The 14,292-nt window shown below is 44.6% G+C and overlaps 1 protein-coding gene across 2 annotated transcripts in view; it reads left to right on the forward strand.

The window, feature by feature from the left end:
- The window catches only part of LOC147438878 (3-oxoacyl-[acyl-carrier-protein] reductase 4-like), a 74,182-nt gene extending 64,255 nt beyond the window's left edge, over positions 1 to 9,927 (forward strand). Inside the window, exons 3-10 of one of the 2 annotated variants that reach the window (XM_086484844.1) lie at positions 7,219 to 7,272; positions 7,828 to 7,908; positions 7,991 to 8,131; positions 8,231 to 8,263; positions 8,332 to 8,466; positions 8,991 to 9,084; positions 9,187 to 9,269; positions 9,345 to 9,927. In XM_086484844.1, coding sequence (XP_086340970.1) covers positions 7,219 to 7,272; positions 7,828 to 7,908; positions 7,991 to 8,131; positions 8,231 to 8,263; positions 8,332 to 8,466; positions 8,991 to 9,084; positions 9,187 to 9,269; positions 9,345 to 9,377 — 654 coding nt within the window. In that variant the 3' untranslated portion in view covers positions 9,378 to 9,927. The remainder of the gene's footprint in view (positions 1 to 7,218; positions 7,273 to 7,827; positions 7,909 to 7,990; positions 8,132 to 8,230; positions 8,264 to 8,331; positions 8,467 to 8,990; positions 9,085 to 9,186; positions 9,270 to 9,344) is intronic. The other variant, XM_086484845.1, reaches the window with a different exon arrangement.
- Positions 9,928 to 14,292: the final 4,365 nt, after the last annotated feature.

Below are 14,292 nucleotides of genomic sequence, written 5' to 3' on the forward strand. Positions count from 1 at the left end.
ACGCTCTATGGCTGCCCTTCCTTCTTTGGCCGCCAAGCGCGCGTGCTCATGCTCACACTCAATAGCTGCCTTCTTTCTTCGTGTTCTAACTTCCTTGCTTCGCGTTCTAACTTCCTGTCCATAAACAACTGCTTCAACTCCTCCATAGGAGTTAGTGCAATCCTTGGCGTAGATGGGGAAGAGGGAGGGTCGGAAAAACCTCCTGGTGGGGAAAACTCTTCTTCACCACTCCCATGCTCACCACCTCCATGCGAAGTATCCAATCCGCTTCGGGTGATGACCATCCACTGAAGTCGTTGGTTCTTAAGTTCACGAGGAACTTGGATTCTTGTGGGTTTTGGTTCTTGAGGTTTTGGAGTCTTGAGGTTCTTGAGGGACTTGAGGGTCTTGAGGTTCTTCTTTAGCTTGCAATCTGTGTTAGAGAAGGATCTTCTCTTACCCGAGCTCTACTCTTTTCCGCGGGCGCACCCCTTGGCGCCTTGCGCTCACACCAAGGTTGCTTTTTCCTCACCTCACGTCGATTTATCGGCCGCTAGTGCACGGTCTGCTCTCAATGAGTGAAAAGAGGCACAAGGGGAGGGTGGACAAGCCCTTCTTTCTTGGGTTTCCTGTCACTCTTCAAAACACGATTAGGAATCGACACGCCCAAGAGGACTTGGGTTACGTGCGACCGCAACAAGCAAAAAAATTATGTGGTTCTTGTGGTTTTTTCCTTGAGTGATACAGAATACTGCCAAAGCTCTGATACCAATGTCAGGTGCAGCGGAAGTGAATGTTGAACTTTGCTCAAGATGAGTGCTCCGAACTGTGCTTAAGGTTCCTTTTACTTACGGAAGGGAGAGCCTTCGGTTCTTTAAAGAGAGAGTGCGAGTGATCACAAACAAAGTGGATAAACACTGTGAATGAAGATGCTGAGACTGAGAGATAGAAAGAGAAGAATACGACACCAAAATGTTGTCAAACCTTCCTCCGAAGATCCCACTCTCTATGGCGAGAGCGGTCTACTATTGATTGCACAAATCTCTACAATGCTTGGACTTGCTGACGATGACGACGACGACGACGAGACGGGCTGAAATCTGCAAATCTTTATCTGTTGAATTCTGATTCTATTCGGTGACGACGGTGAGGACGACAATGCGACCACGACGCGCTGAAAACGCAGATGCTGAAATCTGCGTTTTCCGGGCTAAAACTGCAAACTACGCTGGATCTGACCGTGCGCCAAGGATCTACTGCAGGAAGGTGAGATCTGCGAGGTTTGAGGGTTCTATTGCGGTGTTTTGATGCTGAAAACTGAAAACGCTGGTGTTTTTCTGGATTCTGTCGCGAAAGATCTGCAAAACGCTAGGCCTCTTGCTGATAAAAAATGCTACGGCTGATTTGTGTTGCTGAGGAAATCTGCTAACGCTAGGGCTGATTTGCTGTGTCTTGCTGCTGCCGGGCTGATTTGCAATTCAAATAGCCAGGGCTGATCTGGGTGAAAAACGCTAGGCCTTGGCAATGCAAAAACGCTAGGTCTTCTGTCTTGGGGGGTCTTGCTGAGAAGTTGCCTGATGAACACACGGTTCCTGCTGTCTCTTTTGCCAAAAAGTGCTAGCGCTAGGTTTCTTTATATACTTGCTTGCTAAAGTTGCCCTACCTAGTTCCCAACAAAAGTCACTTAAAAATAATAAGTAAAGAATGTCAAAAATAGGAAAAATAGGTCTATGCACTGTAAAAATGCTCTTGATGAGTTTTGACTGAAATCTGATGCTCATGCTGTGTGCAACCAGAGGATATGCATCTATTCTAAGTATCTGGACATGCACGGTCTGCGAACAGACTCACAAAAGGGCCAGAACATTTCCTAATCTAACTGAACTGAACCCATGCCATGAAGTAGCTTGTCCACGTACACATAGGGTTAGATGTGCACGTGACAAAAATTCTGGGCCACTGAAAACCGCCCCAAGATAAGTGAATGTACTGCATAATTACAGTCTCTCGACCATATGTAAAAGTGGGAGCGGACCTCCTTACCCACTGCACCGTGGTGTTAAACACCATTACCTTGGTCTTACCAAGGTTCACAGACAATCCACTGTCCCGTGCAAATACATGCAATGCATCCAAATGACGTTGTATCCCCTCTGGAGAATCCGAGATCAACACAATATCATCAGCATATAATAGCAACGGAATCCATGTCCCTGCAAGCTGAGCACCTCTATCACCCTCTGCCTATACATAATCTGAAAACTCATCTACGTATATTCCGAAGAGAGTCGGAGATAGGGGACAACCCTGCTTCACCTCAATGGTGGAGTGAACCATGTCGGACATGCCTTGAGTAGTGCGTACCTGTCCTACCATTGTCCTGTATAAAGCTAAGATCCCCCCGATCAGCTCTGTGGGCACCCCCATGTCTTGCAATCTACGTATGAGTCTGACTCGTGGCACTGTATCAAAGGCTTTGTGGAAATCCACAAAGCTATAATATATCCTCCTGCCATGGTGTCTACCCTCCTCAATAATGGCTCTGAATGTCAAAATCTGGTCAAGAGTGGAGAAACCTCTCCTGAACCCTGCGTGTCCTGTTGCCCGTATGCCCTCTCTCTCTGCCCATCCACTCAACTCATGCTCAAGAATTGATGCATATAGCCTAGCCAGAGTGTGACCAATCATGATGGTTCGGAAATTCCCGGGAAGCATAGGATCTCCTGACTTGAAGATATGCACAATAGTGGACATACTCCAAGTCTCAGGGAAACCCTCGTACATGGCTCTATGTCACACAAGGGGCATGTCCTTGTCTCTGTTGGTACTCCACTGTATCTCCAAGTCTCAATCCGCAGCTGGTGAGAAGATGTGCGTAACTGGCCAATAGCACATAGTATCCCATGAGACAAGTGGGTGTTGTCCATGTATCTAGGTCTCGTCACAAAACCATCCTCCGTAAGCTGGAGAAGATGCTCTTTGTAGAAAGCCGTCTTCATGCCCAGCTCCTGTGCTGGCTGTATCCATGTCCTCCGTCTAGTTGGGTCAGGTCTTGGCGGATGAGCCTGGTGATCTCGGACTGTGTAAGAGTGAGAGATGGTGCATCCAATGAGTACTGGAAGGGTGGCAACCTGTCTATGCTGAACCCATGCGCTTGAAACCATGATGTCATCTTCCCATACCAGCATGCTGTATCTCCCTGCATGGCTAACTGTCGAGAGGACTCAAGTGCAAGGCGGGCATATCTGTCTCTAGGAAGTTCCCACATGTGGTACTGAGGCCTTGGCTCTAATGAGCCGCGAGATCATAGAGACGAGAGGTTTCTCCATGCTCCCCCATCCATCAGTGCGACCCGACCTCCCGTGAAGATTCAATGAAGGTCCCCATATCTCAGCTCTATAGAGCAATGCAGAAGCCACGAAAGTGTCAAAGAGCCAGAGCTTCATCCAAGGCTCCTGAAACTAAACCTGCGAACACATCCTCTCCAATCTTTCCAATGCTGCACGGGCTCTAGTCAATCTGGTCTCTGCTGCTCTCCTTAGTGAGAATGCAGGTCCGCTAAAAACCACTCCAAGGTAAGTGTAGGCATCTGTATACTCCACAGTCTCCTGGCCGTATGTGAATGTAGGTGCTGACCTCTTGATCCACTGTGGGTGGTATTAAACACCATGACCTTGGTTTTACCAAGGTTGACAGACAAACTACTTTCGTGGGCAAACCTATGCAAAGCATCCAAGTGACGTTGCATCCCCTCCGGAGATTCGGAGATCAACACAATATCATCAGCATATAACAAAAGTGGAATCCATGTCCCTGCCAGCTGTGCACCTCTATCACCATCGCTCTCAATGTAATCAGAAACCTCATCCACATGCATACCGAATAAGTAGGAGAGAGCGGGCAGCCTTGCTTCACCCCAATAGTGGAGTGAACCGGTGTAGATAGTCCCTCAGAGGTGCGTACATGCCCTATTACTGATCTGTACAATGCCATGATCCCCAAATGAGCTCTGTGGGTACTCCCATCTCCTGTAATTTGCGCATCAATCTAGCTCTGGGTACTGTGTAAAAGGCTTTGCGGAAGTCCACAAAGCTACAATAGATCCGTCTCCCATGAGATCTGCCCTCCTCGATGATGGCCCAGAGTGTCAAGATATAGTCAAGAGTAGAAAAGCCTCTCCTAAACCCTGCCTGCCCCAACTGCACGCATTCCTTCCCTCTCTGCCCATCTACTCAATTGTTGCTCAAGAATGGATGTGTACAACCGTGCCAGTGTGTGTCCAATCATGATAGTGTGATAATTCCTAGGCTCCATAGGGGCTCCTGACTTGAAGATAGGTACAATCGTAGATAGGCTCCAAGTATCAGGCAAGCCCTCACACATGGCACGGTTAAACATAACTACTAGAAGCTCTGCTAGTAGATCTTTTGGCATGCATGAAATGCTCAGCCACTAAGCCATCATGATCATATGCTCTCCCAGTCCTCATCTTGTCAATGGCTTTCTTCACCATCTCAGCGGTGAAAAAAGCACATGTGTGGGCATGGATCGGGGGGGTCGGGAAGGGGCGACTGTCCAGGTACTGTGTACAAAGATGATGCGTACTGACCCCAGGTCTCTATAGAGGTAACAGGAGGCGGGGGGGATTGCTCATGGAAGAGCCGCCATGCCTCACGCGAGTCCTGACTCAAGAATAGCTGGTATAGATCTTGCTCTAGTCGAGCCAAAAATGCCCTCTTCTTCCGCCACACCAGGCGACGGAAGTCAATCTGTGAATGTCTGTGAGTGATGTCCCCCAAAAGCACCTCCCCCTGAAGTCTACTAGCTCTAGTCTTGCGGCATTCCTCATCATACCAACTGTTCTGAGGCATGCTCCCAGAACGGCGTCTCTGCTCAGGCTGGACGTGTGGATATGCCTTTGCTGTTGCATCATGTAATATCTGTGTCAGTATAGTAGAAGCTCCTCCAGAGGTCGCCCCTGGTTCCTCAGTGCATAGGCGTCTGTAGATCCCGTCTATGTATACAAAATCCGTCTCCCGCGTGAAGGTGTAGCGAGTAGGCGCTGCTACCCGTGGCCTGTGTGCTACATTAACCTGGAAGGAGATGGTCATCGACACAAGAGTATGATCCACTGCCACCCCAACCAGTCTGGGCCAAACTTTGAGATCTTGGATACTAGAGATGAGACTCGGGTGTGCCATGACATAATCCACTGTGTTGGCTCCATGTCTGTATAGGAAGCATGTGAAACCTCCCGCAGTAGGAAATCTCTGTAGGCCATTCAAGTTGGCCAGTCCATGTGCAGTGCCCATGTCTATCAGGTGTCGCCCATACTCAGTATACTCCACATCCTGTGATAGTCTGGACAGGCTCGTCTCTACAACTTCTAGCTCTCTCAGCATCTCCTCTGAAGTATCATAAAACACTGTCTGGTGATGGGCAGTCCTACCATTGAAGTCCCCTAGAATGATAATGTCACCATCTCTAGAGAACTCCCATATGTCATCATCCAAAATAGAAAAGGGGGACTGTCCTCTGGGTGATGCATAGACTGACGTACTCGGGGGAAAGTAGCAAATAGCAATGTAAAGATATCTGCCTGTCTTTGCTCTCAATCTCACCCACATGTACCTAGCCTGCTCATCCCTGCGGGCTATATGTATCAATGGCTGCAAATCCTCTATAAATAACACTGCCACTCCCCCTGAGCCCCGTCCTCTAGGCTCTGATCGTGTCTCTTGTCTGTGAGTTGTCTCCCATCTGTATCCACTGATGTGAGGCATGGATTGCCCAGGGGCCTGATGTGTCTCAGAGTAGAAGATGATGTCTCTTCCAGTAAAACTATCCTCAAAAGCAGCCACATCAAGACGCATAGATCCATTACAATTCCAGGCAGCAACTTTGAGTGTGGTCCCATAAGTCTCGCACCGTCATGTGGAGCGTCGCTCCAGTATTACCACTCTTTTATCTCGGTAAAAGGCAATCTTGCCTTTTCCCCTTGCCGCTCTAATCTCCGGCATTACGTCCTGCCTATGAGCGATCTGCGAGAGGGTAAGATCATCCCCGAGAAAGATGCCCGTCTCTTTAAGAGTTGGTCTTTTCTTCAAGGTCTTCTTTGCTTCCATGGAGGGAAAACGGAGGATGAGTGCCCTTTCTTTTGAGGTTTCCCCACTGCTTCGATTTTTCTTTTATGTTGCCCACTCTCCAAGCTCTTGTGTGCGTCTGCTCATGAACCCCCATCAAGGCCATGTGTTCTTTTACCTCTTCGTCCACATTGTCTTTGTCTTTAAGACCACAAATTCTCACATGTAAAGCGCGCACACGTCTTCTTTGCTCCTCTAGTGTCAAATTAATGATAGTGGGCGTGGACGTGGACGTTATCTCCTTGCCTTTTCCTTTCTTGGCAACCTCGATCCATTTCTCGGCTCCATCCGCCTTCTGTTGAGTTTTTGTAAGAACATCTACCCAAGAAGTCGTCATCTCTTTGTGTTGCTCTTCTCCCTCTTTGATGGCTCGTACTTGCTCCTTGATCGTGTTGGTTTCTTCGATTACTGAGGGTTGCAATTCGCCCTCTTCCAGTGTTTTTCTTGATCGTGCTTCGGCGAGATCCTTCTTGAGTGACGCAATCTCTTCATCCTGAGTCGTCACCCGATCTTCCAATGCATTTATCTTGCTTTCTTTGATCAACACGCGTCCTTCGAGCATTTTTATTGTGCCCAATAGATTGCGGTTCATCTTGGTAATGGTCTCCGTCATTTCCTCTTTGCACTTTTGAATGGCATCCTCTAAGGGGTCGGCTTTATCATTCTGCTTCCTCATGCTTAATCACCGCCCGGAAAACGAGAGCCACTAAGCGCACATATGTTTCCACACTATGCATGCATTGTCTCCCGTATCAAGCATACATTTTGCGTACCCTTGCAATTTCTGCAAAATCTGCAAAAAAGTATGCTATCTGAATTTCTGAATTTTCTTGGGTTTTTTGTATTTCTGAAATTCTGTTTGTAGACTCTGAGGATTTCTGAAAATTCCTAAAAATTGCTGGAATTCAAAACCTGTAGTGTGAATTCCTTTCTGGAAAATTGCTGGCCCTGTACCTGCTCCGGGGGGGGGTGGGGGCAGCACGAGGGAGTAGCGAGAGAGGGCAGCGCGAGGGGGCTGGCTGGGCGAGGAGGGGGGCATGAGAGAGAGAGAGAGAGAGAGAGAGAGAGAGAGAGAGAGACCTTGTTTTATTAATAGGTTCTTGTAAACTATGCTCGGTCTTCCAAAGAGGCAGAGGATGTTGCAAAGCAAGTAAGGCCCTTGAACTCATATGCCATTACAATTGTATGCAATCTTAAGAGCTGATATGTGTTATTTTTGTCGTAACATTCTTTTGTCATCAATTGTTGGATGTTTTTGTATCGGTCATCAAGGTAGGGTTATCAAAGCCCAATGAGCAGTAATCCCTGTTCAGTTATTACTGAGAGTGCGCATTGCGTGTAATATAGGTGCCATATAATCAATTGCTTATTACCAAACTAGCATGTATTGGAACATGGTTGATATCAAAAAACGAATGGATGGCAGTAAGTAGTTGGTGGTTAATTTGATAAACTGGCCCTCTAGCTTCTGATAGTATTGATTGAAGGCTCTGCCAAATGTTGCCAAAAGTACAATTTCTAAAATTCCTGCACAAGGCATTGCATATGGAACATCGTGTAGCAAATTCAAGAGGTTACTTAAATAACAACATACATTAATCGTAAACTTACCTGTTCCTCAACAAGGGCTGCTAGTAGAGCAACAATCTTTTCAGCTTCCAGTAAATACCAACATTGTATGATCAGCTGGAGTGGAATCTTGCAGATTGAAGAATCAGGTGGGGAAGCTATTGTGTGGGGAGGAGATGTTTCAAAGGAAGAGGATGTCAATGCAATCATGAAAGCTGTGAGTTATCAAAGTGTCGCCAAAATGGTCAGTTTTTATGTCCAGGAGCAACTTTCATGACTAGCATGGACAATTATGGCAGGCTGTCGACAAGTGGAGCACAATAGATATTTTGGTGAATAATGCAGGAATCACTAGGGACACTCTAATGATGAGAATGAAGAAGTCTCAATGGCAAGAAGTTCTTGATTTGAATTTAACTGGTGTCTTTATGTGCACGCAGGTTGAAAAGAGATTTGTTAATTTTTGTTTTTTGTTTTTTTTTTCCAGCATCGTAATGTCTCTGAATTTTATAGATGTTTTTATTTTGTGCTGTAAACAGGCAGCTGCAAAATTGATGATGAAGAAGCGAAAGGTGGAGTAATATTCTTAGATTGAATAATTTGAGGTCTTGGTTAAATTTAAATGATAAAGTGGTTGCAGGGAAGGATCATCAATATCTCTTCGGTAGTAGGTTTAACAGGAAATGTTGGTCAAGCGAACTACAGTGCTGCGAAGGCAGGAGTTATTGGCCTCACCAAAACTGTCGCTCGAGAGTATGCATCTCGGAATATCACTGTAAGTAATGGTTGGCAGGGCTAGACATAGGCCAAATTCCCCTTCCAATATCTTTTCTGTTTGATTAGATACAGACTCTAATGAAAATATTTTCTGTCATTATGCCTCCCCTAATTTATATCCTTGACACTGCATACGTGTATGGTGCCGAAGGAAGGGACCTGCTGCAAGTTTCTGAGGTTTGAAAAAACCAAAAGGATGTTTATGCGTGGCCTTCGATGCATGAATGTTTTGAGAGTAAAGGAATTATCTGTGGAGAATGTTGTGGAACTATTCTCGACGCATCGACAGAACTTAGATCTTCTTGATTTCTCCCTCCTTAAGTTGTTTTGAGGATCATCCTATGGGAAAGGGATGCAAATACTGAATGCGTAATATACTTACCCTCGATCACGGAACATGCGGGTGTTTTTCATGATGGCTTGGCTCAGAACTACATTTTTATGATAGTTTACTCATCATGAAAGAGCATTCATATATCTAGATTTACCGTACTGTTTTTTAAGTCTTGTGGTTTTTAACAGGCAAATGCTATTGCACCTGGCTTCATAGCATCAGACATGACAGCCAAGCTCAGTGCTGACATTGAAAAGAAGATTCTCGAGACTATACCATTAGGTACTCTAAAATTACATCAATTAAATTGCTGTCAATCGGATCGTAAACCTAGTGATAGTGCAACTGGTCATACTTCATTGGGACCTTTTCTTTGTGGTGCAGGTAGATATGGTACACCAGAAGAGGTTGCTGGCCTTGTGAAGGTTTTGGCTCTAGATCCAGCTGCTGCATACATAACTGGCCAGGTGTTATGTGGCACTCGGTTATAATTTGGATAAAATTATGGTTTCTCATTTGTCTTATCTCTTTCCTTTTAACAGGTGCTGACAATCGATGGTGGCATGGTTATGTGAGTTGATGCGATAGCTGTTTCTTTCATCTGGACAATCTATATATAGACAGGTGTAAGGGCAAGATTAGAGTTAAATGGTCCCCCTACTTGGTTTAAATTAGGGTTGTGTCTTCAGGAATTTTGTAATAGTACATGCGATATGATCATATAGGCCGTGCAAAAAACTTGAGAAAGCGAACAACGGAGTCCAAGATAGGCGTAGGCTTTTCAAGGAAAAAGCCATATCAAATCTTTTAACTGAAGTAGAGAGATGGTGCAAGAGGTGGTTTTAGGGAATGGTCCTTGGAGTCATGAGATACTACTATATGTTTTCGGCATGCTAAAACATGCCTCGAGGAGAAGAGAGAAAGGCGTACAAATGTTTGTGTGCCTTTGTTTGCTTAGTGACTTTCTTTGCACCATCATTAAGGGTGGAGATCCACAGCCTAATTTCACTAAATAGAAATTTGTAGTTTTTTATAATTTGGCCACTGGCCTTGTAATTGCCTAGGAGTGTCCTTGTAACAATTTTCACTTCTACAGTAATCAAACTAGGCCAGGTCTGTGGGGAAGTTTGGCTAACTCCTCTTAGACTTAACAGAGGCAGACAATTCAACCCTTTTAACTGATACTTAAACAGCTGGACTAAAGAAGTGCTAAGAGGGCCTTCTGGTAGGCCCTCCAAAAATGCCTATGCTACTGCCCATGAAAGGCTGCCTGCGAGATCTGCATGACTGTGACAGTGGACTGGCGCACCCCTCGGCATGATCATGAGCCAAATGTACCAAAAGCTGAATTGATGGATATGTTTGCAGGTGACTTGACTAGTCAACAGAGACTCCAGGAGGGCGAGAAGCAGAGGCAGATCTCTCTCTCTCTCTCTCTCTCTCTCTCTCTCTCTCTCTCTCTCTCTCTCTCTCTCGTTGCGCGAGCAAAGTTTGGAAGAGGGGGGCACGCTGCAGGACAGAGGTAATAATGTCAGTCGTCTTCCAATTGGAACGGACGATTCCTCAAGCCTGTGAAGAAGTTATTCGTTTTGAACGCCTACGTTCACTGCGGCGGGAATGTCTCTTAAATGGTGTGATTGCTCTGCAAATAACCTGTACAAGCTCTGCCAGAATCTGCACCCTATGTCAGCAAGCTCGCGAATGATCCAGTCTTCATGTGCGCAGGAAACCATTCGTTTGTTGACGTTCATGGAGAGGGAATGTGTGTGCATGCAGCAGTATGTCTCTTTCTATTGCGGGCAGGGCATTTGGCTGACTCTCCCTCCCCTCCTGCCCTCCCCCCTCAATTAGGCAGTATGTCTTTGGAATGGTAAGCCCATAAAGATAGAGAAAGATTATTATAACACATAACAATATAATGCAGAGATGTGGAGGGCACTTGACATATGTAAGCCATGGGAAAGAATGCAAGCTTGGTGGCATTGCCCTAGCAAAAGAGCAATGCTATTTTTTTTTATTGTTGTTGAGTCACCCACAACAAAGCTCAAAGACAGTATTTTGCAAATGCAAGTCTCTCATGCATATTTCTCTATCTCACGTTGTTTTTACACCGAACATGTATGCAATGCAATGTTCGGTACAATGAGTGTATTCAACATTCAAACTTCCCCTCTCATCCTTTTTGTTCCCAAGATGCATGTGGCATGTGCATAAGCCTCCTTGATAAAAACCTCTTTCTTGAAGCTCACAATAACAAGGGGAGGAGCCGAGTGAAATTGAGCTTCCCATTTAGCATCCATCATTTAAACGTACAAGGTTTTCTTACCTAGAATCCCTAGAATTAGGGGAGCCACAAACAATCTATGGTGCTTCAATCAGTGGTTTAGAAAACCCTTTCCTCAAAATGAGGCATCTTACATAAGCTTCAATTACTAGTCGTTTATAACAAATAAAAGCAAAGTTTTCCATGATCATCCCAAACTTGAAGGCTTTGAAAAACAAGGTGATAGAAAGATACAATGGTGGGCAATGATGACTTTTTCATTAGTACCACTAGCTTTTGCTTTAGAGAGGATCACGAGCTTTGGAGATGGAGGAAAGTCCATAAAGGCAACTTGCACAACAGCTAGAGAATCAGAGTGAAATTAACCTTCACTTTCAACACCCACCATCAAAGCTTATGATTTCAAGTACAACTTCCTCGATCACATCCCATCCCTCCCATATTCATTGTTCAAAAGAGCATGTGGATTTCAGAGTCTTGTTGAAGCAAATATGAATGGGACAAGTGAAACAAAGTCTTCATCATCCGCTATCTCTGTTCTTATATCCCATTCTTTGTCTCCAAAAGCATGAGTGTTAGTATTGGTATGCTTACAAAAAAATGCATTTGTTCCTTGAGTTATGTGTTGGAATTAGAGTTGTAGGGATGCACACACAGCTTGGAGAAGATGACGAACCACAAGAAACACAATAGAGAGGGTATTGCTTTGTGCACAGATAGAAAGATAAGTTAGCCCTAGAGTGAATGATTGTATATACAATGCATGGGAAAAAAACCTCCTAGCGAGAAAAAAAGTGCTCCAATGGTTCCAAGTGCGTTCACACACATCACTACCACATATATGGTAACAAATACCCCTAGAGAGTGATGCGGTCAACGAGAGTTGGCACATATTGTATAGGGAAGTGCCATGCCCTAATGACATGATCAATCCACAAAGGGAAGCAAGCCCAAAGCTTTGCGAAAACCTTCGAACTTACCACAAGACAATGCCTTTGTAAATAGATTTGCAAGATGTTTTTGTGTCGGCACATAAGCCAAGCTGATCTCTCATGCTAAGAATCTCTCCCTTATATAATAATAATGCACTTCAATGTGCTTTGTGCGAGCTTGAAAAAGTGGGTCTCTCTCAAGTGCCAATATGCTTCGATTGTCAATGTAGATGATGTTGGCAATGTCTTGTCTAATACCCAAATTAGCCATAAGGCGTTTTAGCCAGACTCACTCAACCGTAGTTGTGAAGACTATCATGTACTCAACCTCACAATTGGAAGTGGCCACAGTAGATTGCTTCTTGCTCAGTTGTGATATGCATGAATTATCGAACATGAAATAAAAACCACTTTTGGACACTTGTGTCACAGCAACCAACTCAATCTTAGTCCGAGTAGTCATGAAAATGTAGCAGCAATGGATCCCCCTTGGGATAAAACAACCCAAATCCATGGGAACCCGCCCTAACCCCCCTCTCTCTCTCACTGGCCATGCAGGCGTTGGCCACCATTGCATGGCCATGCGAGCCACGCAGATATGCATGCGTGTCCCAGTGGTGTCGTCCATGTGGGAAGTCATGTGGACTGCCACGTGGTCGACAATTGGTCCATGTGGCATGCCATGCATGCATCGCATTTATGTGGTGCCTATATGGCATGCCACGTTGACCACGTGGTAGTCCTTGTGGCTCGCCATGTGGACGGTGCCCTCGAGGCCCACGCACGCACCCACGTGGTCACCTTGTGAACACCTCGTATCCCATAGTCCATGTAGGTGTCATGTCAAGTGTCACTCTAGTAGTAAGAGATTCTTTTAATAATCTACCAATGCTTAAACCCTAGGCTATGCAAAAATCTACTAATGTGTGAGACTGCAAACTAAATATGTGGCCTCCTATTTCATACATAAATAGAGCATCCAACAACAACCCGATAAAGAGTGACATCCGTAAGACCTCTAGCATCATGAAGACTCAATTTCAAACATGTTTCTATCAGGGTGGCAATAGGTTTGCAGCTCTCAAGTCCAAACTTACATAGTAATGTCTCCATGTATCACATTACTGAAGTTGTATACCCAAGTAATGATGCAAAAGCCTCAAGTCTTTCATCTTGAAAGTAGCATTCGATTCAACCTTGAATTCAACAATGTGTGTCTCATCTGAACCAATAATTAAAAAAATCATCTATATACAAAACGACGATGAGATATAAATTACCTTCAGGTTTGACATACAAAATGCTTTCAATTGGACGGGTACAAAAGCCTTGTTTAACCAAGGGAGTGTCAACTTTCTTATACCAAGCACGAGGAGACTTCTTCAACCCATACAAAGCTTTTGTGCATTTTCACACTTTATTTTCTTGTCCTTTCTTGACAAAACCACAAGGTTGCGTTACATATACTTCCTCAAATATACCACCATTCAAGAGAATAAGAATGTTTGATTGATGTTATCCTTTCCCCCCCCAAAGGGAGTTGCCAATGCACATAGAAAACGAGTCATATTCATACGGCAAGTGGGAGAAAAAGTCTCTTCACAGTCAATGTCTTTCCGTTGTGCATAACCTTTTGCAACAAGTCTAGCCATACGGCTTACATTTCAGCTCTTGAACCCACTTCGTAAAAATGGCCTTTTTGCCTGAAGACGAATCACATAAAGTACATATTTCATTTTCTATGACTGCATCATGTTTTGATTGCATTGCAACCATCGAGTTTTTTGAATTATATCTTCATAAGAAAAAAGAGGTTCCTTTGTATCACATAAACTAGAAACAACCAAAGTATAATAGTGTAATGCACGTGATGCATGGCGAGAACCTCAACGAGTACTACTAGACATAGGTGCATCCAATTTATTGTCACACAAAGTATGCACTAACCATTTTGGCATACCCCTAGCCTCTTCATTCTCATCCGTTTCCACATTAAGTACATCATGTACATTTGCATCAGTAATATATTGATCTATAAGATTTTTGAGAATCCACATGTATTAGAAAAGTGTGTCGTGCTCTCTATTGTGCATATGCTCCTCAATGCAATGTGCAAGAAACCTCACTCCAACAGAATGTAAACACTGTAGAGTAACGAACCAGAGAAAGCTCAAAGACACAACAATAGAATCCAAACTCAATGGAGCTTGACCAACTCATGTAACCAATATAGACTTCTGGCTGGCAACACACTCAACTCCAAACCCAGGACTC

This window comes from Adiantum capillus-veneris, chromosome 16, assembly GCF_014529385.1.
Source record: "Adiantum capillus-veneris isolate H3 chromosome 16, ASM1452938v2, whole genome shotgun sequence".
Taxonomy (NCBI): domain Eukaryota; kingdom Viridiplantae; phylum Streptophyta; class Polypodiopsida; order Polypodiales; family Pteridaceae; genus Adiantum; species Adiantum capillus-veneris.